The 21,810-nt window shown below is 45.6% G+C and overlaps 1 protein-coding gene across 1 annotated transcript; it reads left to right on the top strand.

Annotated features, from left to right (window-relative positions):
• Positions 1-227: 227 nt before the first annotated feature.
• Positions 228-21,437, top strand: LOC308323451 (uncharacterized protein). The gene is made up of 16 exons (XM_080775181.1): positions 228-544; positions 1,215-1,504; positions 2,189-2,271; positions 2,979-3,135; positions 3,350-3,511; positions 3,694-3,819; positions 4,418-4,677; positions 5,014-5,173; positions 14,354-14,425; positions 14,986-15,498; positions 17,070-17,152; positions 17,883-18,039; positions 18,298-18,459; positions 18,979-19,104; positions 19,563-19,783; positions 21,244-21,437. The coding sequence occupies exons 1-16, from the start codon at positions 301-303 to the stop codon at positions 21,344-21,346; spliced, it is 2,919 nt and encodes a 972-aa protein (XP_080631307.1). The 5' UTR covers positions 228-300; the 3' UTR covers positions 21,347-21,437.
• The last annotated feature ends 373 nt before the right edge of the window (positions 21,438-21,810 follow it).

Genomic DNA, 21,810 nt, shown 5'->3' with positions numbered 1-21,810 from the left:
TAAGATGGATTGAGGTGATAATATGTGCCACACCTACAACTTACCCCCGTTACCTACTGTACATTCTACACATGTCAGCAATTTTCCGTCGTGATTTGCAAAAGGTCGTGTTTCTCCTCCCACCCTTGGCACAATCTCTCCCTCCACCCCCACGTTTTGCCCCGTCGGTAGAACGGTATAAATCACGGCCTGCGATGCCGGAGCTCTTCACTCTCTCCTCTCCGGCTTGAGTGCAGAAGGACCTCCTGCAGTCTCTGTCATTATCATCATCATCATCAACGCCACACAAGGTGCATCATCATGGCGAGCTTCAGGATGTCGTCGGGTAGTTCCCGTATGTCTGGTGGCGGCGGCATGGGCGGCGGTGGAGGCATGAGGGCCGGCAGCGTGTACGGAGGAGCAGGTGGATTTGGAGTGCGCGTCTCCAGCGCCGGCGGCGGCGGCGGTTCCAGGCTGTCCTCCGGCTTCGGCATGGGAGGAGGTGGTGGCGGAGGAGCTGGCTTCGGCATGGGAGGCGGCGGAGGAGGAGGCTTCGGCCTGGGAGGTAAGGGCCACGATTGCACGATTTCAAGGTGCCAGATCGCACCGATGCAACTTATAGTCGCAGCTCCTTGCAACAGAACGGTTTTAAAGGTCTCAAGTACACCAATGCAACTCCTTGCATTGGTGTACTTGTGGTTGCGAGCGGTTGCAAGGTTGCAAGCGGTTGCAAGCGGTTGCAAGGTTGCAAGCGGTTGCAAGGTTGCAAGCGGTTGCAAAGTGGTTGCATGTTGCAAGGAGTTGAATGCGGCGAATCATTGGTGTGGGCTTTAGTTGACAATTAATTGTCGCGCAAATGATTTCGATTAACGATTTAATTGTGTTTTTTTGTGCATTGGAAATTAGAACATTATGAATAGAAATTACAATGATGTTTTCCCCCAATGATTCAACATGCAAGTCCTTGCAACATGCAACTATACTTGCATGCCACTTGCATGCAACTATACTTGCATCCCGCAATGGCAGTTGCAAGGAGTTGCATTGGTGCGGTTTAGGCTTTATAGGTTTCGTAATAAAGAAGTGCACAGGGGCTGACATGACAAACAACTGAAATATACCAAGCAATTGACGCGTTGTAAGCTTGTTTCTTTTAACGAATGAACGAACATCTTTCAACATGGACACACGAAAGACGTCCATGTAATAACTGTGACAACCCTTCGTCGTGGCAGGTGGCGGAGGAGGAGGCTTCGGCCTGGGAGGAGGCGGAGGTGGCGGCGGCGGCGGAGGCTTCGGCGGAGGCTTCGGCGGCGGCGCAGACCTCGACTTCCAGACCAACGACAAGGCCACCATGCAGAACCTCAACGACCGCCTGGGCACCTACCTGGACAAGGTGAAGAAGCTGGAGGCGGCCAACGCCGACCTGGAGTACAAGATCAGGATGTTCCTGGAGAACAAGGCCGGCCCCTCCGCCGCCAACTACGGGGGCTTCCTGGTGACCATCGCCGAACTGCAGGTCTCGGTAAGGAGACACAGACGCACGTCTGCATGCATGCATGCACGCCACGCCCACTGTCAGCCTGCGCCGCGTTCCCGTCATAGCTTGTCCTCGTCACTCATCACTCGAACAGACTGTCTTTGTATACTATAGCGCTAACAGCATCTCAGGACATGCATGACTTTACATGCCAATCAGTGTCCTGAACAATGTGTTTCTGGTGGTGGATGTTACTTTAAAATTAATAAGAGCATGTAACTGTAATAACTATAGTACAAGTGTTGGTGATGTTTGTTTTATAGATTATCTTTAAGTACATCAGTACTGCCTATGTATATTTAAGTCCAGTGATTGACACTGCATGTGCATAGTACTGGATTGTTCTTGATAGTGTTCATGTAACCCCACAAGGGCCCATGGGCCGGTACATTCTTTGGGGGCCTCCTAGATTTGAGTTTTTTTGTGTTTTTATAAAACATTTTACCTAAATTTAACAAAATCAATGACCAATGAAGGTCCCCAGGAGCTTTTTTTCAGGGCCTCAAACCCATTACAGAGGCTTTACATTTTCCCAGAAGGGCCCCTGAGAGCCAAGGGCCCCTGGGCCACGGCCCCATTGGCCCAATGGCTAATGTGGCCCTGCCAGTGCTGTAACTGATCACTAAACGTGCCATCTTCTCTGCCATCTCTGCTTGCATTGCTCCTTAGTTCTATGAAATCACCACCGTCAACGGTGGAGTCTACCTCTCAATTGACAACGCCAAGCTTGCTGCCGATGACTTCAGAGTCAAGTGAGTGAATTAAACTTCCTTGAAGTCAAACCTCTCCTCTCCTCCTTGTGTTTATTTTCCCTCTGCACCCCGCCTCATGATCTTGCGCTTGTTAAAAAGAAAGCTACGCTATATACAACCAGGGGGGGGGGGGCAGTCAGACAGATATTTTGTGAAGCCACAAGGAAATTGGGATTTCCTGAAAGTTCATATAATGGCCTGTTGTGGCGCTGTCATTGGGCCCAAAAAACCCCATAGCCCCATAGAAGTCCATGTATTTGGGCCCAACTTCACCTAGACTGTATTACCTTAATAAACATGGTCATGAATACTTTCTGCTTCCAGTCACTAGTTTAAAGTCTCATTTCTAATGTCATAATATTCTTTTTGGAAAATTATGGTCCCATTTATAAAAAAAAATACCATAAAGTCGTGCATGTTCTGAGGGGCGTGGCTACCGTTACAGTCTATGAACGGGATCCCCCACCCACTCGAGTCAAAATAAAAACCAACGAAGAAGAAGGGGGGGAAGTCCCGCCTCGTTGTCTGGGCCAGCCAATGGGCCAGCTGGGCCCAAACGGATCTAGAAAGATGGCGACTTCCATTGCAAGGACTGACATGCTTCATTTTATGTTCATGTTAGACCCGCGGAACGCTTTGTCCATATTTTTTTACAGTCTATGTATACAACACAGGAACCAACAGCCCCTCTGTGTTGCCCCATGCAGGTACGAGAGCGAGCTGGGCATGCGTCAGTCAGTGGAGGCAGACATCGCTGGCCTGAGGAGGGTTCTGGACGAGCTGACGATGACCAGGTCCGACCTGGAGATGCAGATCGAAGGTCTGAGAGAGGAGTTGGTCTTCCTCAAGAAGAACCACGAGGAGGTCAGACTCAGGCATCTCTTTGCATTACACCTAAACACGGGCGACAATACAAGTTGTGTATTTTAAATGTCTTACGCATGCAGACACATAAACCGATGGGTAGCCTACCTGCTGTAGCTAAGCAAGAAGGGGTAGGCTTATCTATAAGCCAGTGCATTGCACCATGCCGTTACACTATACTAAAGCGAGCTCGCGACCTTGTTGTTCTATATAGGAGCTCCTGTCCATCCGCTCCCAGATGAGTGGCCAGGTTCACGTGGAGGTGGACGCCGTTCCTCAGCAGGACCTCTCAATCATCATGGAGGACATCAGGGAACACTACGAGGCGGTCGCCGCCAAGGGCCGCAAGGACCTCGAGGCGTGGTTCATGGCCAAGGTAACACTCTCACTTGCTTATAGTAGGTTGTGTGTGTGATCATGAATCTATGATCATTTCCATTCAGCACTGCAAAATGTATTTTTTGCCTATACACAATCCCACCCATACTGCGCTCCAGATGAATGAATGAGCTCTGACCATAATTTTCCTCCTTGTGTTTTGGTTTTCCTTGTCCACAGTCGGAGACACTGAACCAGGAAGTCGTCACCACCACAGAAGTCGTAATGTCATCCAAAACAGAAAGCTCGGAAGTTAAACGCACCGTGCAAAGCCTAGAGATCGAGCTGCAGTCACAGATGAGCATGGTACGGTAATCCTCAAGTCACTGTGCACAACTTTCTTCTTTTTAGAGCTGGTTATTATGCTTGACCAGTGACCACCACTAATGTTAATAATATTATTTAGAGAGCATGTTGTCTCTAGACAGATATAGGTTTGATGCTTGCTCACCTTGTATAAGGTGTGTCTCTTTGCATGCTACTTATATGTGAGTTCACCATTACTCTGCTGATTTTGCACTTTTTGATGTTGCTCTGGATAATAGCATCCACTAAATGTCTGTAAATGTTGTAAACATAGTAGTTGTTTTTGCTCCCGATCCGATCATTTGATTTCTGCCGATACCCATTTTTTTGTTCTGCAAAATGTCAGACAATATCCAGTCTAATAATCATGATATGGATATAATATTGATACTAGGGATGGCTGTGATCACGTTTTTATTTTTTTGCTCCCGATCCGATCATTTGTAAATGACGTGATCGGCCCCCGATTTCCGATCACGTGATCGGACCGGGACAACGCTATCTGGCAATATATGAATCCACAAGAGTTGAACACAGGATGCACACATCATACACCGATACGGGTTCTGACTGATTCCCTGTCGTTGGCCTCCTGCAGAATATGTCAATGCAGTCCACGCTGGGAGAGACGCAGGGCCGCTACACCATGGCCCTGGCCGGCTTCCAGGCCTCGGTGACCAGCATGGAGGGACAGCTGGTGCAGCTCAGGGCTGACCTGGAGCGCCAGGGAGGAGAGTACCAGATGCTGCTGGACATCAAGACCAGGCTGGAGATGGAGATCGGAGAGTACAGGAGACTGCTGGACGGAGAGGCCAGCGCGAGCGCCAGTCTGAGCGCTGGTATCAGCAGTGGCATGAGGTATAAGACTCACCTCTTCAGACTCCATTTTAGCCCGTAGCACTTGCCCTAGCCTCAACATCATTATGTAATTTAGATAGTATTGTTTGTAGACATATATAGCACTCTAGAGTGTATACTCATTGCTTTACTTTAGAGTTTTTTTCTACTGTTAGACAGACGCTATAGGTCCTTAGCTTCCTTATGACTATTTTTATGCATTTGATATATTACCATGTGTTGTTCTTGCTTACTCTCAGTCGCTCTGGATTAAGAGTGTCTGCTAAATGCCTACATATTAAATCGTATGAGACGCCCCGCCATTGACCGATATGTCGTCTGCTCCCCACGCTGCAGCGTCTCAGCCGCCTCATCCGGAGGCCTCAGCCTGTCCGCTTCATCCGGAGGCCTCAGCATGTCCGGAGGCCTCAGCTCCAGCTCCAGCAGCTCCAGCACGGTCACCACCAAGACCGTCACAGTGGTGGAGACGGTGGTGGAGAGCGTAGAGGCTGATGAATGATCACTGAGAGAGCATCGCAACACTCTGCTGATCTGATCTCACACAACACTCAATAAAATAGCTCAGAGGTCAAGCTTAAATTGGTGGCTGTCTGGTGTGATTTATTCTTTTTGATATGCAGTTAAGGCTATGTGTGTGTACGGACCCCCCATTTGATACTAATTTATCTCTGGGAGCCCCCAATCTACTCTGTAAAATCCTCCTGTATTTAACGCTGAGATGTACGTGTTCAATTGCTCATATGCTGTGTGGACAGTAGAAAGTAGAGGGAGAAAGAAGATTTGGTCGTTCAGAATTGGCACTGAGAGGCAAAAAATGCAATTATTGTCTCTGGACAAAGAATCACAAAATGCACAAATTGTAATTGTTATTGCCGTGGAACAGGGTTAACGTTGCAAACATCGTGCAGACATTAGGAATACCTAAATAGATCAATTCAGTAATGCTGAATTAATCAGTATATGCACAGCTGGCTTGTGGTTACAAATCTGCCCTCTGCATGCTGCACCTGGCCCACACTATAAGGGTAGTATTGCCCTAAATGAGCCAAACATGTAGGTAAGCAGAATTAATGGGGGATTTCCCCAGGTCTATGGGCATAGACCTGGATGTCTATGCCCATATGCCCTCCAGGCTTTTTGCCCATTGAAAGTGCAGATGTTCATCCACACACCGATATGTGGTTGTGCAAAATGAGAGGCTGCAAGATCAGTCCTTTAGTTTTACTCAGCAGTGGCAGGCAAAGTTAACAATTAATACTGAGGCTTGTAAAAAATACTATTACTATTGTTAAAATATTTAATTGCATGGCGACATGCACAATTATATATTTGCGTGTCAAGCGCCATCGTCAGCAAATAGCGAGTCAACACACCTCAGGGGGAAAAGTAGTAGGCCTAAAGTAAACAGAAATACTACAGTACATCCTTCTTGACATTGTTGCCAGTGTAATCATGTAAGTTTGACTTTTGGGTCAAACACAACAGAGTCAGACTATACTATAACACATTTCATGGGAAAAGCCATAATAGAGCCGTATCTATTGTGGCAGAAAGGAGAGAACGTTCTGATGACAGCCTTTATAAAAATAGCTGCAAGTAACAATTAACGGGGTCCAAGCACGGAAGACAGACAGACAGATAGACAGACAGACAATAGAGGGATAAACAGATGATAGACATGAAAATAGATGATAGATAACATTTATAGATAGCATTATAGTTTCTGAGACCCAGTTACTTGTAGGGCAGAAGATGCAGAAATATAGGGTTACTCTGAACCATAATACATACCTAAAATACCTAGTGAGATACCTAAAAGGTATAGTCTATGGAGAGACCTGTTTAACAAATACACTATAGAGTGCCTGCCGTGCCAACCCTAATCACACTAGCACCATACGGACCACATTAACTGTCACGGAGGCAGCCTTGGAGCTATAGCTGCTTCATGACCGCTGGGAATAGGCGTCAGACTCAGAAGCAAGCAACCCTGTCCAGGTGTAGCAGAGCGGCTTAAGGCTCATACATAGTCTGGATTTCCGGTGGCGAGGTGACCACCGAACTACAACATGACGTCACAAGCCGCGGTGAAGAGCAAACCACCGCCACCGCTCCAGCCCTTCTCTCTGTTTTTAATCAGCACCGCTCAACGTTATTTGGTGGTCACCTCACCACCGAAAATCCAGACTATGAATAGGCCTTCTTTCTGAAGACCAAAAGCATATCTCCCTCGGGAAAGGGCCTGGGGAATTCCCCTTTAGGCTCTATAGTCACTGGATAAGATGTTTGGCCTTTCTGAAGTCCCCGCACAGGGGACTTGCGTTCCAATCCCAGGCATTACACAGGCACATCTTTACAGAACTGGCTAGGGGAAGCAGTCATAGACAGCACATTCTACTCCCATAATGGTGGGCTAGGCAGTCCCACTCCACTCCCATTTCTTTCTTTTTTTTTTTTTACTTCTTCTGAACTGCCTGCAACTGCAAGAACATACAAGGAACATATTTGACAGTGGCATGGGTCACACAGGTGACTTAAAGTATTCAAACTGCATGTGTGCAAGATGGATACTATCCAGTGTTAAGCACTGCCTCTGGCAAGTCAGAAAGAAAGAAACAGAACATTCCTAGCCTGTTATGGACTTTAAGCCCTTCCATAGACCCTATGTAATGTGCATACTCCTCAGTTTACTTTCTACAGTTCTTGCAGTGCAGATTTTGCTCCAGTAAAAGCTCATTTACTTCATAAGAACTTAAATAACTCACAAGGAACACAACAGCAGTTCAATGTTATGTTTGCACGCTCTCTACATCAGGGGTAGGCAACCTTAGGCACAGCAGAGGGTGATCACTGGCACAAGTGTGAGAGATGATTTTTCTTTTAAATGTATATAAAAAAAGGTTTACAGGGGCACAGTTGGTATAGTACTGTCGCCTCACAGCTAGAAGGTCCTGGGTTCTATTCCCGCTCGGGACGCTGTGGGTGCTGGCGGCGTGTTTCCTCCTCCGCGTCATCAGTGCCCATACCCGAAGGCGGGGTTGGCGAAAGGGCCTTTCTGTGTGGAGTTTGCATGTTCTTCCCATGTCCCCTATGGTAGGTACCCTCACAAAGAACATGCAGTAATCCTGGTCACTAAACTGCCTCCCCCTGGCCAGCCGGGGCACCTGATGGAGGGGAAAGGAACTGGTTGGAATAACGTGTTCCTTCCACGAGCTACGTCCAACCAGGGAAAGTCCCCCCTGTCAGGTGTAAAGGAGCAACTTGGACACTTGGCAACTTGGCATGAAGGAAGCATGAGTTCAAGTCCGTTGCTCTCCCCTTGTCCCCCATATAGGGGACTAGGTTGGTGGAGGGTGTGTAGAGCCCAGGATCACATTAGATGATTGACACAGGGGTGAAAAATGGGTTACAAAATCGTGGGATAAAAAAAATATACATAAAAAAAAGGTTTACAGTTACATTAAGTCCACTCACATCTGTATGCAAATTACATCCTGCACATAATTCTACATTAATTTAGACTCACATTCATTGAACTCTGACTGGAGAGACAGTGGTAAAAATAATAATTGAGTCTAAAAATCATACATGCTGATGTGAAAGAAAATGTTTCTAAAGAAGTAGAGAAAAAATAAAGGTTGCTCTGTGTGTATGAACAAACAAAATCGGATGGAAATATATAGTTTGGATGTGGTGTCATAATTAAACGTCGATATGGCACGCCGACTATCAAGAAAATAAAGACACAGAACTTCATGTCGAAAAGGTTGCAGACCCCTGCTCTACATCACTGTGTTCACAAAAGACATACTGTACTCCTCCTATTCTACAGTGCTGTGCATACCACGGGCGTGTCGTGACTGTCGTCATTAAGCCAGGACTCTGCAAGGTACAGAATAACCCTGCTGACTCTGTAAGGTACAGAATAAACCTGCTTCGCTTTGCCGGAAGAGATAGTCGTGTTTCAGAGGCACCGCCTATAAGGTAGATGTTCTCAAACTGAATCCCAGTAGGCCTATATATCCACTTTACTTAACTACAGCATTTTTGGTTTGAAAACTGCAGAGCGCCATAGCTAGCATGGATGAATGATTGATAACTCACCTTTTGAAGAATATAAGTTAATAACATTAATATTGAGAAATGGAGAGAAAGGATTACAAATAGAGCCTCCTGAGGAGATCTATGATATACATGCACACGGCTGCCATCTTGCCAGCAAGGTGCTACCTATAGGTGCAACATCCCATCCCATTCATCCAAACAGAGAAGTCCTATTTAATTGTATCAAATAACGTCAAACTCACCAACTTGAAAAGCTTGAATTATCGTCTTACTATCTGCAAAGTGTTTGTTTCATAAAAACCCACCGTAGACATGTTGAGCTACTTCCTGTCAAGAAATTCGTTTGGAAGCACTCGTTATCAGTAACGACACACACACACACACACACACACACACATTGGATCCCAAAATGACACAATACAACAGCTTGAATCATCTCACTAGTAGACAGCATACAACACAGCAGCAAATAAGCAAAAAAAAAAACAACAACCTTGAGCCGTCTTCTACTTGACTTCATCAGTTGTGTAAGTGATGCCAGGGTCAAACTGTGGAACCCATGGATATAGACAGAGTTCATGATGAGCTTTCCAGCGGTGTCTCCAGTCATCTCCATCCTCCATACATCTGGCTAATTTCCCAGTACTTTCCTCCCAGTATCAAGGGCGCCACCGACCAAAACCTCATTCTCCTGGCTGACATATCTTCTCACTCAGCCTTGGCAGTAGCATCCTGGTGTAGTGCAGACTGTGCAGTGGTCAGGGATTCAGGGCAGGCTCTAAAGTCCGGCAATCACAAAATGTCCCAGGAGGAGAATGGACTCAGTGTCACACGGTGTGTCAGGTGAGGACCCAGAAGCAGAACCAAGTAGGCAAACTGATGCAGTCCAATATATTTATTAACATAAACTCACAGTAGCACTCAAGTGTAGCAGGACAAACACAGTAACAATGATTTATAATCTGACAAGGGAACACTGAACACAGGGAGGTTTATAAAGACTAGACACAGGTGCAACAGAACAACAATCAACACTGGGATTGGCTGGGAGATTAACAGGACACAGGTGGAGAAAACTAGTAATCACAGGGAGGTGAGACAAGACAGGCAGAACAGTTACTAGGGAAAACAGGAAACACTAGGACAAGACTACATAATAAAAGTATACAACAGACTGATAATGTGACACTCAGGGCTGAGAAGAAGCTAGCTGAGCTGACGAGTCTTCATGGGTCATCACCCTGACTCGTGTACCTGTGGAGCAGGTTGCGAGAGACACCATTAAGCTCTGGCGTGGCTACCGGAGGATTTTATAGAGCGCACGTAGCGCGGGAGTGTCTACCAATTCACATGTCTACTTTCTAGGGCAGTGTTTGTTTGTTTTTTGTTGGTTTTTCATGTCAAGGTCCATTTATTTATTCTGCATTTAAGCCACAAACTGTCACGTTCTGTGACGTGTTATGTTTTCTTGTGTACCCTGTTCTTGGTTTTTGTTATTGTTTTACCTTTCTGTTGTGTTCCTGTGATTTTGATGTTTTGTATTTTCCTCGTTTCTTAGTTGCAGTTTTGCCTTACACTGTGAACCTTTATTTTGTAGTCATGTTTTGTGCCTTCCTGTCTGCCCCTGTAGTTCTGTTCCTGTCTTGTCTCACTAGTCCTGTGATTGCCCATGTTTCCACCTGTGTCCCCTTAGTTCCCCAGCCTATCCCAGTGTTGATTGTCAGTGGTGTTCACCTGTGTCTAGTTTCCCCATGTCTATAAGTATGCCCTTGTGCGTAAATTGTAAGTCAGTGGTTTTTTGCTCCTCATGATTTTCCATGTTCCTAGTGTTTTGTTTGTTCCTGATTTTGGTTGATAAACCCCCCCTTGTATTCGACCTGCCTGTCCTCTGCCTTTGTCTGCGCTTGGGTCCAACACCTGCCTGTCCTGAACCGTGACACAAACCATAATTTGATGGCATTTAGCCACTCAGACCCAAAACTTGTCTTTAGAATATTTTGTCGTTGAATAATAATAATTAAAGGGTCCATTTTGGTTACCAACTGTCTATTATTATTATTATTATTATTATTTAACTGGGGACCACCGGGAACTGGTTGAAAACCACCGCTCTATTTGAGGAAAGAAGTCCCATTTGCCAAACAGAGAGGCCCGAACAACTAACCCAGTGGCAATGTCACACCTTTACAAAAGAGCTTTTTTCCACAGCAGCCACAGGACATGAAAGATCAGGGTAAACACAGGTGTTACCAAGTGAGCCAACGTGCAAGGCTGCAGCATCCAGACTCTGTTTGACTTGGATGGAAGCCAAATTTAAATGAAACAAAATTTGACTGAGGGACTGCCATCGTTTTTTCATGTCATATGAAAGCAGGGTATCATGGCTTCAAATTGACATGTTGGTTGTTTGACCGACCAGTTTTTGAGATATGGCTTTATAGAGTATAATGTCTTGCAGAAAACAGTGAAAATATGCAGGCTTGAATGGTTCACTTCTGTGTGGACTCTAACATTACACCTGGCACCATATATTTAAATGTAGATTTCAGCTCTGACACTTATTTCAGACATGCTCTAGTCTAGTACAGTATGTGAAGAGTCTGCCTCATGTGCTATTAACTCATTTTGGATAACAAAAATAAAAGAATAAAACTTTTTCTCCCCTGGTGAAAAGCTGGAGTTTGCGCGATGGCATGCTCTGTGTGTGTGTGTGTGTGTGTGTGTGTGTGTGTGTGTGTGTGTGTGTGTGTGTGTGTGTGTGTGTGTGTGTGTGTGGTGTGTGTGTGTGTGTGTGTAAATGATAAATGGACATGAATACATAAATACATAATATCAAAAGGGAACAACCTTTAGTCCTCAATGAAACATTAAACTTGTTTTCTGTATTCCTGGTGTATGTTAGCACCGTTTTCATTTATCCTTTATGTACATAATCTATGTAGTGATCTGACCTGAGGCCTAAGTGCAGCTTTGGGCAGTATAGACAGACAGACAGCATTGGCGTTCATTGGCGGAGATGCTATCCAGCACAAAAGAGGATTAAGTAAGTATATCTATGTATATTTGTCTGGTGCAGTAACCTCCAGCATGTCCTGTAGCTTGTTTGCCAGTTATTATTTATGATTATGTTAATTGTAAATGGGTGGAGTATGTGGTGATGTCTGTTTGGTCAAGATGACATCCAATCAGAGTGTTGCAATAATATGTTTATTTTATTTACAGCAATGACTAAAAGATATCGTCAATCTCGGTGAATAAAATGGCCCAGGAACATTGCTTGTCTTCTTAGAGGTGTATCTATTCAGAATAATACATCATCATGACACTGCCATCTACAGACACCAGCTGAGAAGGTTGTGTACAGCCCAGTGACAATAATCCCCTCTTATGACTCATAAACCACCATGTAACTTATTTAACAACTATATAGAAATGATGTCCCGACAAGTAACATTGTTTAAGCAATAACAATCATCCTTCCTTAAATGTATAGACTCAGTGGGGTCCCTGCTAGCCTAGGGGCTTGACTGTATTACTATGTTTAACTGCGGGAGAGAATATCGAGTTTCATCCTGGCATTTGCCAAAGCACCAAGGCAGAAATGCCAGACGTGTCCTTGCAGATAATCTTGGGTAATGAAGTCAAAGACGTTGGACGTTAGTTGTGTCCAAGTGGCCACTGATATACCCCAATTATATCCAATTATCACAAATGACAGCAGGCATGCACAGTGTCATCAACTGAGGGACAGCCAGTGGACAGAAGAGCCGAACATATTATCTGCTAAACAAATTCACTTAACTGCTGCATATCACCGTTATCATTGTCTCATTGTTTGTTATTCACTTGTTGTCATTATTAGTTACTATATTGCTTGTTATTCATTATTGTTATTCAAGCTTGTCTTGTCGTCTCATTATGTAATGTTGTGACTTGTTTGCTTTGGCAATGCAAAACATTTTATCATGTCAAAGCAAAGGGGGAGAGACTGTGTGTGTGTGTGTGTGTGTGTGTGTGTGTGTGTGTGTGTGTGCGTGCGCGTGCACGTGTGTGTGTGTGTGTGTGTGTGTGTGTGTGTGTGTGTGTGTGTGTGTGTGATTCATGCAGTGCCTCGTAAACCTGCTCAGGTCATAAATAGGGCAGAATGTCAGGATATAATGTCTGGAGTGGTCAGCTTGGAGTCGGCTCTAGTTAATGTTCTACTACTGGGAGTTGTGGTTCTTATTGCATTAACCATTAAGAACACTGGGTAACCACGGTAACCACGATAACAATGGGTTCAACTTGTGACGGAGCGAAGAACTCAGTGACTAACCTTGAATCAGTGCGGCGGTTCTTGGATTATTATCAACAGGTTTTGATGGTGCGGTGGGACTGGAAAGCCCCTTTGGAATGCACTGAAGTTCTCTCTTGTTTCGGTATGTTGTTATCACAATCAGAGGCAGGGGAAAAAAATAAAGTTTCACCCGGTATGAATCCTTGGGTTGTCCTATGGGATACGGACAAGCCTTAAGTTGGTACTTTCTCCAGCTTTTACCACTAATTGTACAAGTAAAGGTTTTCCTGCTGTATGGGTCCTTGTGTGCTTTCTCACATCAGATATCAAATATCATTGGCAAGCCTTTGCTAAGCCACAATGCACTTGAGGTCGTGATACTGTATATTGTACTTTACCGCGGCTATGCCTTCAACATGATTGATTGATTCTTTATTTAAGTGTCATGCTTCCGAAGAAGCCCAGCCCATATGGACTTACAGGACACTTTTTGCAGTTTACATAAACAATTACAATAAACCAACATTACCCATAGCATCATGTAATTGCGAAATGCATTTATTAATAAAAAAAAAAACACAGTACCAACCAGCAGCATGGTTTGGCCACAATGGCCAGGACTGTGACAAAGTTAGGGTCTATATGCTGGTCCTCAGGAAATGTTCATGTCAAGTACAATGTCTTTATAATGCAAAAACTAAAACCATACATCACAAAGGCACACAAACAATAAAAAAAACAAACGATATGAAAAAAAAGATCTGCCATGCACATCAGGGGGATTCAAACGCTATATACTGAATAAAGGTCTTGAGCTTTCTTTTAAAGGATTCAATGGAGGGGTCCAGGGGGGCCGGGGGGGACGCAACCCCTGAGACTGAGTTTAGATCCATGTGACTTGTATAACCTGATATACTGCATGAATGTGTTTTTATTGGGGACAGTAAAGCGGCACATCTGACAGGAAGATCTTTACATATAGTCACCCATTTCTTTTTCTTTTTTTTAAACGTCACAAAGCATCACAGAAACATAATCAGCAAACAACACAGTACACCCCCCCCCCCCCAACAAAGGACAAACAAGACAAAAGTAAATAAAAAAATATAAATAAAAGTAAAAACACAGGTCACATGTCACATCATGGGTCACAGTCAGAGTATTGTATACTGTATGCATGTTGATATATGTTTGTATTTCTTCGAACTGTGGCTAACAAACACGTGATGTGAAGAACAGACACAGGGTTAGGCTTTCCAATGTTCCCTTGTGACCACCGACATGAGAGAGAGAGAGAGAGAGAGAGAGAGAGAGAGAGAGAGAGAGAGAGAGGAACATGAAGGTATAGCATCTCTGCACCTCCCATCTGAGACAACACATTATACACAAAGAGGAACAACAGGGCAGGTACAGGCAGGTAAAAAAGGAATCTGAGCATGCAGCGGAAGTGTGTGTGTGTGTGTGTGTGTGTGTGTGTGTGTGTGTGTATGTGTGTGTGTTTACATGGGTGGGTTAGACTTTGACATGTGAGCCATGAAATTACAACGCTGTGTGTCACACTGAAAGAATTCATTTAGACCACATCGTAACAAGTGGAGCGGCCCCTTCCATCCGTGTTCCTGTGTTGCACATCATTCATACTGTATACGTTGTGCAACAACGTATATTTAACATTCCATCTTCAGATATGACTTTGTACACGGTCTGTTTTCTGTGTGTGTGTGTGTGTGTTTTCTTGGTATTGGTTTTCTAAGGTATTGGCCTAAGGCCAACCCGCAATGGGGGCTGGAACACACACACACACACACACACACACACACACACACACACACACACAGACACACACACACACACACACACACACACACACACGCACGCACACACACACACACACCCCTCCCTTCTCACTCTCCCTCTCCCTGTTGTGACATAAAAGGCAGCTGTGTGACCAACCTCTCCTCATTCAGTCGCCGACCCTTCTCCCTCCCTCCCAGAGCAGAGCAGACAGACAGAACCGACAGACAGACAGACCAGCAGCCATCATGTACTCCCAACGTGCTCCATCCTACCAGAGTGCAGGCGGCAGCCGCATCGGCGCCAGCCGCCTGACGCCCCTGAGGTCCGGCAGCGGCAGCGTGTACGGAGGCGCCGGGGGCAGCGGCGTGCGCATCTCCAGCGCCAGCGCCTCCAGGGCCTTCGGGGCCGCGGCGGGCGGCGGCGGCGGCATGGGCGCCGGCATGGGGGGCGGCATGGGGGGCGGCTTCAACCTGTCCGACGCCGTCGACATGAACGAGAACAAGAAGGCCACCATGCAGAACCTCAACGACCGCCTGGGCTCCTACCTGGAGAAGGTGCGCAACCTGGAGAAGGCCAACGCCGACCTGGAGCTGAAGATCCGGCAGTTCCTGGAGAGCAAGACCAGGCCCGAGACGAACGACTACGGCGCCTTCAAGGCCACCATCGCTGACCTGCAGGACCAGGTGAGTGCAGGTCTCGGAGACGTTCTCAGACTTTTAAATGGCAAGGCCTCCCCTCAACTCTGATGAAATGATACCTCACTTCATGTTGATGATGACTTTGCATAGATTAGATTAGAACAGACAGACAGACAGACAGACAGACAGACAGACAGACAGACAGACAGACAGACAGACAGACAGACAGACAGACAGACAGACAGACAGAACCTGAAAGGGTCCATTTAAACCACTGCAGTATAGCCCATATTGGTCCATCAGTCCTGCTGCAGTCCTCTCAATTTAAAATGGAACGTATATAGAGACGGAGGTTCAACTTGTTCCCCACCCTTACCTGTGTATTTGATTCATCCTTACCGCCGTGCTGCTATGGCAACTGAATTTCCATCAGGTCTGTCTGTGTTGTCTGTCTGTGTTGTCTGTCTGTCTGTCTGTCTGTCTGTCTGTCTGTCTGTCTGTCTGTCTGTCTGTCTGTCTGTCTGTCTGTCTGTCTGTCTGTCTACACTGTATCTGTCTGTCTATTCTAATCTAATCTATGCAAAGTCATTATCAATATAAAGTGAGGTATCATTTCATCACAGAACATATCATTAGCGCATGCAGCTTAAAGTTGGATTTCCCCTCAGGGTGTGGCTCTGTAGACAGAGCACTTTGTTTGCATAAGAGGCTGGCCCTCAACCGAAACAAGAAAGAAAAGGGAAAAGCATCGCTTAGTGAACAATAGTCCAGAGATACCTGCTATACAGGTTTGCTCAGTGGTATTATATATCCCGGAGCAAATTTCAGTTACTGGAAAGTCAAAGAGACATGCCTGCCTGCCCTGGAGCCACACCTAAAAGCCCTCACCTGGGACGAACGAACACACACGACGCACATATAGGCACAGTTTGAACGTTTTGTCTGGGCCTTTGGGCTTTGTGTGAACTACAAAAGTAATAGATTAGATGAATGTAAATGAAGAATGAATGAAATGTAACCAAAAAAATCAAAGGCCAGGCTGTGGGCCTATACCTTGTGAACATTGTCAGAATATTAATGTTCATATTAATTCATATTAATGTTCATGTACATAACCAGGAGAAAAATGTTCATGTGGAATATGATGTTTAATGACAATAAGACTGCATGCACAGCTAATGCGAGAGCTCCCTCACTCCCTCCCTCCCTCTCCCTCAGTGTGTGCTGATTGCATCTCTGATCCGTGGGCGAGCCGCACGCAAACGGAAACACACGCATGCGCGCGCACACACACACACACACACACACACACACACACACACACACACACACACACACACACACACACACACACACACACACACACACACACACACACACACACACACACACACACACACTAGGGGATTCAGTGAACTCCACTGGTTTTGCATGTATGGAAACTCCTTTTTACTGGTGCGTCTCCCATGTTACAACACACAGACAAGGACTTTAGAACGGAGAATTGCCTGTATTCTAAATTATATATTTAGAATAGCATGTGCAGTCGTGTCACATGCGGTCGGAATTACATTTATTTACCATTTGACCCCATGTCTTCTCTTCGTTTGTTTTAGATCCAGTATGCCACCCGTATCAATGGAGGAATCTACCTGTCCATCGACAACGCTAAGCTGGCAGCAGATGACTTCAAGACCAAGTAAGTATACACATCAAACTGCTGCACCATGCAGTGACTGAACTGGCTGATTCATATAGTTTGGTCACAGGCTGCTATACTGTATGGTTAAAGACTAACTTATTGACAAACTGTCCAGACAAAACAATAGCTCTACAACGCTTTAGGTTTTGTCTTCAGGGTAGAAGGAAGCTCAGTCCACATGGTTGGTGCCACATCTCCGACATGTGTCAGTAATAGTATACAGCAGTGGTTCCCAAACCTTTCCGTGTCAAGGACCCCCAAATTGACACTAATTAGCCCGCAGACTCCCATTTGTAGAGATAATGCGAGTGAAGGGAAACTTTTCACGGCTCCAGCAGTGATTCTCAACCCGTTGAATTTCAAAGACCCTGAGTTTGACACGCATTAGTCTATACAGACCCCCATTTAATGGCATTTCTACAGTATGTCCCTAATTTATATCGTAATGTTAGTGTATGATAGTGTTCACTGTCAAGAGTTACAGACCCATCCTTTTGGTTCCAAAGTCCAAACTATCATTTAGCTGGGGACCCCCTAGCACTCCCTCAAGGACCCCTGGGGGACCCCTGGACCCCACTTTGGGGATCCACTGGTATACAGTACACCAAGGTCACTCACAAGAAAGGAATTGACTCCATCAATACCTTAGAGTGGCGCATTTAACTCCATGCATAAACCTGTTTGGTTTTCCCATGACGATGACTGTGACTGCGTGGCTGATCCGCAGGTACGAGAGCGAGCTGGCCATGCGCCAGGGCGTGGAGGCGGACATCAGCGGCCTCAGGAGGCTCCTGGACGAGCTGACCATGAGCAGATCAGACCTGGAGATGCAGATCGAGGGACTCAAGGAGGAGCTCATCCACCTCAAGAGGAACCACGAGGAGGTGGGCTTGGAATCGTTCCGTATTGTCTCAACATTATAAATTAACACCAAAACGCTTGTATATTATCTGTGGGTGCACTACAGGCATATACAGTAGCTAATTGGACCGTTAATGTCTACAATCAACAAATGCATAGCTTTCAACGTATATGAGATCAACACCACGGCAAGCGACCAAATTGGTCAGTGGTCTGCCACGGGTCAGATCCATGGTTGCCATAGATATTATATTAACTGTAAAATGCTTGTGCTCTTCCAGGACCTGTTGGCCATACGTAGCCAGATGAGCGGCCAGGTGAACGTGGAGGTGGACGCCGCTCCTCAGCAGGACCTGTCCGCCATCATGGCCAACATCAGAGAGCACTACGAGGGAGTCGCCACCAAGAACCGCAAGGACCTGGAGGCCTGGTTCACTCAGAAGGTAGGTGTGCCTATATATATATAGTGGACGCCTATAGCAGAGACTCCCAGGACAATGCATATAAATCTGTGTTAACCCATTTTGACCTGAGATCAGATTCTGAAAATGTCTTCTACATCCTGACAGTTTTCTGAAAAAGCTATGTTTCTATGTCAGTCGTTCTTTTTCTAAAATAGCAGATCTACAAGCTCGTAGCGCGCCACTCCTTCATTTTTCAATAGCTAAAGCATAACATAATGCTAACACCAAAAGGGGTGCCCGCCCAAAATGGGTTAAAGACTCCCAAAAATATATGTAATATATGCTATTTTTCAACAGCTAAAGTTTAAAATAATGGTTAAAGTGGTTTAAAAGCTATAAGGTGACACGGATGCGTCCTCAGGTCTAAATGGGCTAATTGATAATAATTGACAAAAAAAACACATCACATCGAGTAAATGTAAATACGGATGAATAATATGATATAACATGATTGTGAAACAGTATATTGTTGTTACAATGTGTTCCGTCCGTTCACAGACGGAGGATCTGAACAAAGAGGTCGCCGTGAGCACCGAGGTGCTCCAGACATCCAAGACCGAGATCAACGAAGTCAAACGCACCCTGCAGAGTCTGGAGATCGAGCTCCAATCACAGCTCAGCATGGTAGGTCTCCTATAGCTGTCTTCCTATCCAATCATGCGCCCCGTTTTCCGTTTAACTTGTCTTGAAAGACATGCGTCTCCCATTTCAAAAGGATAAACCAAGCATTAGTTATCTTCCTTCATTCTTTGTTTATGACAAAACACACACTGGGCTTGGGTTCTCAGGGAGACTTGTGCACCGCGAAGAGATTCATGAACGAAACATGGCCCACAGCAGGGTGCGTGTCAAATAAATGACACCAAGCAAACGGCACTATATGTAAAACAGAAAGTAGACAAGCACCTTCCTTCATTCAAAGCTTTATAACACAGCCAAAATGGGCCAATATCGATTTCAAATCTCTTCCCATCTTTTCGCCTTTTGAATCCTGGAGCAAAATGCTCCAAATGCAAAAGCGACAACAGAGCTCACTTCTGGTTCTCTATAATCTCTATACTTATACTCTATACCTTATACAGAAAAGTTCTCTGGAGGGCACCCTGGAGGACACCCAGAGCAGGTATTCCAACATGCTGGCCGGTTACCAGAGGCAGGTGACGGGCCTGGAAGACCAGCTGGGTAATCTCCGGTCTGACCTGGAGCGTCAGCGCCAGGAGTACCAGACGCTGCTGGACATGAAGACCCGACTGGAGATGGAGATCGCTGAGTACAGGAGACTGCTGGATGGAGAGCTGTACACGTGAGTGTATACACATGCACGCACACACACCCGCGCACAAACACACACACGCACACACACGATATAGATCAGTGGTTCTCAAACTTTTTAATTTCAGGGTTCCCCCAAGATGACACTTATTAGCCCACAGACCCCACCCATGATATGCCAGGGACCCCCCCATAACCCCCCCATAACGAGATGATTTTTACGGCTCCAGCAGTGATTCTCAACCATGTTCATTTCAAGGAACCCCCCCCCCCCCCCCCATTGGCATTACTATCTCTGGAACCCCAATTTATATTGTAAAATCAATGTTAATGTCTGAGTTACAGACAAGTATCATTTAACTGGGGACCCCCTGGAACTCCCTCAAGAACCCCTGGGGGTCCCCGGACCTCACTTTGAGAACCACTGCAGATAACTGAACATGCAAGGCGGACATGGGGAGGGGGGCGGGATTAGCGGAATAGCCAAATTATGGAATTACATACAACCACTTCAAAAGATTTAAAACAACAGATTTCGAACAGGCTTGCTGGAAAACATTATGAATACTTCCTGTCTGTGAATTGAGGACTCACTTTAAGCCAAGATATAACGATATATTATACCTCTGTCAGGCCATTTCTTTTTTTTTTTTAACTAAATTTTTATCCCACGATTTTGTAACCCAGTTTTCTTTTCACCCAGTGCCAATTATCTAATGTAATCCTGGGCGCTACACTTCCTCTGCCAACCTGGGGGGGCAGCGGACTGACCTCATGCCTCCTTCTATGCATGAGGAGTCCAAGCTGCTTCTTTTCACCTGACAGAGGGGAATTTCCCCGGCCGGACGTAGCGCGTGGAAGGGACACGTTATTCCGACCAGTTCCTTTCCCCTCCATCAGGCGCCCCGGCTGGCCAGGGGGAGGTAGTTTTAGAGACCAGGATTACAGCATGTTTTTGTGAGGGTATCTACCCTAGGGGACACGGGGAGAACATGCAAACTCCACACAGAAAGGCCCTATCGCCAACCCCCGCCTCGGGTATGGGCACTGATGACGCGGAGGAGGGAACACGCCGCCAGTGCCCACAGCGTCCCCAGCGGGAATCGAACCCAGGACCTTCTAGCTGTGAGGCGACAGCACTACCAACTGTGCCACCGTGCCCCTGTCAGGCCATTTCTAATGTTTTAGGACAAACGTTAACAGCATTTCACACTGATGTCTTGTTGGAAAGATAATATAATGTGCACGAAAATGCAAAAGCAAAGCAGCTTTTCTATTGCTTGACTGATCCACACATAGTACAATATCTGTGTTAATGTACTGTATACATTGTAACTCTTTAACTCGGAGTGTACAGAATGCATACAAACGGATCTGTTTGTTTCAACCTGTACACTCTCAGAGTTAAATTGACACCACAGGAGATGTTACTGTCGGGTGGAGAAAACGAGACGCGTGTGTCTAACTGTGTCCCAATGTGTTGTCCCACAGTCCTGAAACTAAAACAACAACAACAACGCGCAGGGTGGTGATCGTCACCAAGGAGATTGTCGACGGCGAGGAGGTCAGCTCCAGCTCCAGCACCCTGGAATGATAAAACCCAACGTCAACATTTTACACAATGCTGCCAGCCGTTCTCAGAAATCCAACAATAAAGTATTCTGATGAACCGACTAAAACACTCATTTGTCTGTCTGTTGTGTGTCTGTCTGCGCCATAGGAGGTATAAATGAAGTATAAACAGAGTGCTATAAGGTGTAAGCTGCCATCTGGAACTTATTTTAATCAATAAGTCAAGACATTATTTTAATCAATCTGCATTGTACAGTATAGCCTATACATGTTACTACAATATAACTTACAATTATTCTTCCATTGAGATATTTAGAACCTGGTGTCGGTTGGTACACATTCTGGATTGACAAGTTACATATATCCTCATGTATGTCACTCTAGTGTAGTCTGTTGTGTTGCCTTTCAATTATTGAAAGGCAAAATGTGACTATATGCTTTTATTAGAATGACTGTCATTGTGTTTTTTTCTTGAAAGCATGGAAT

Source organism: Protomyctophum bolini, assembly GCF_963924005.1.
Source record: "Protomyctophum bolini genome assembly, chromosome: 11".
NCBI classification, from domain to species: Eukaryota; Metazoa; Chordata; class Actinopteri; order Myctophiformes; family Myctophidae; genus Protomyctophum; species Protomyctophum bolini.
This window is presented reverse-complemented; position numbering and strand designations above follow the sequence as displayed.

Coding starts and splice junctions, on each gene's coding strand:
- LOC308323451 (XM_080775181.1), top strand. CDS start 301: ATGGCGAGCTTCAGGATGTCGTCGGGTAGTTCCCGTATGTCTGGTGGC. Junction 5,174..14,353: donor AGAGCGTAGAGGCTGATGAA/TGATCACTGAGA, acceptor GAGAGAGAGGAA/CATGAAGGTATAGCATCTCT. Junction 19,784..21,243: donor CTGGATGGAGAGCTGTACAC/GTGAGTGTATAC, acceptor GTTGTCCCACAG/TCCTGAAACTAAAACAACAA.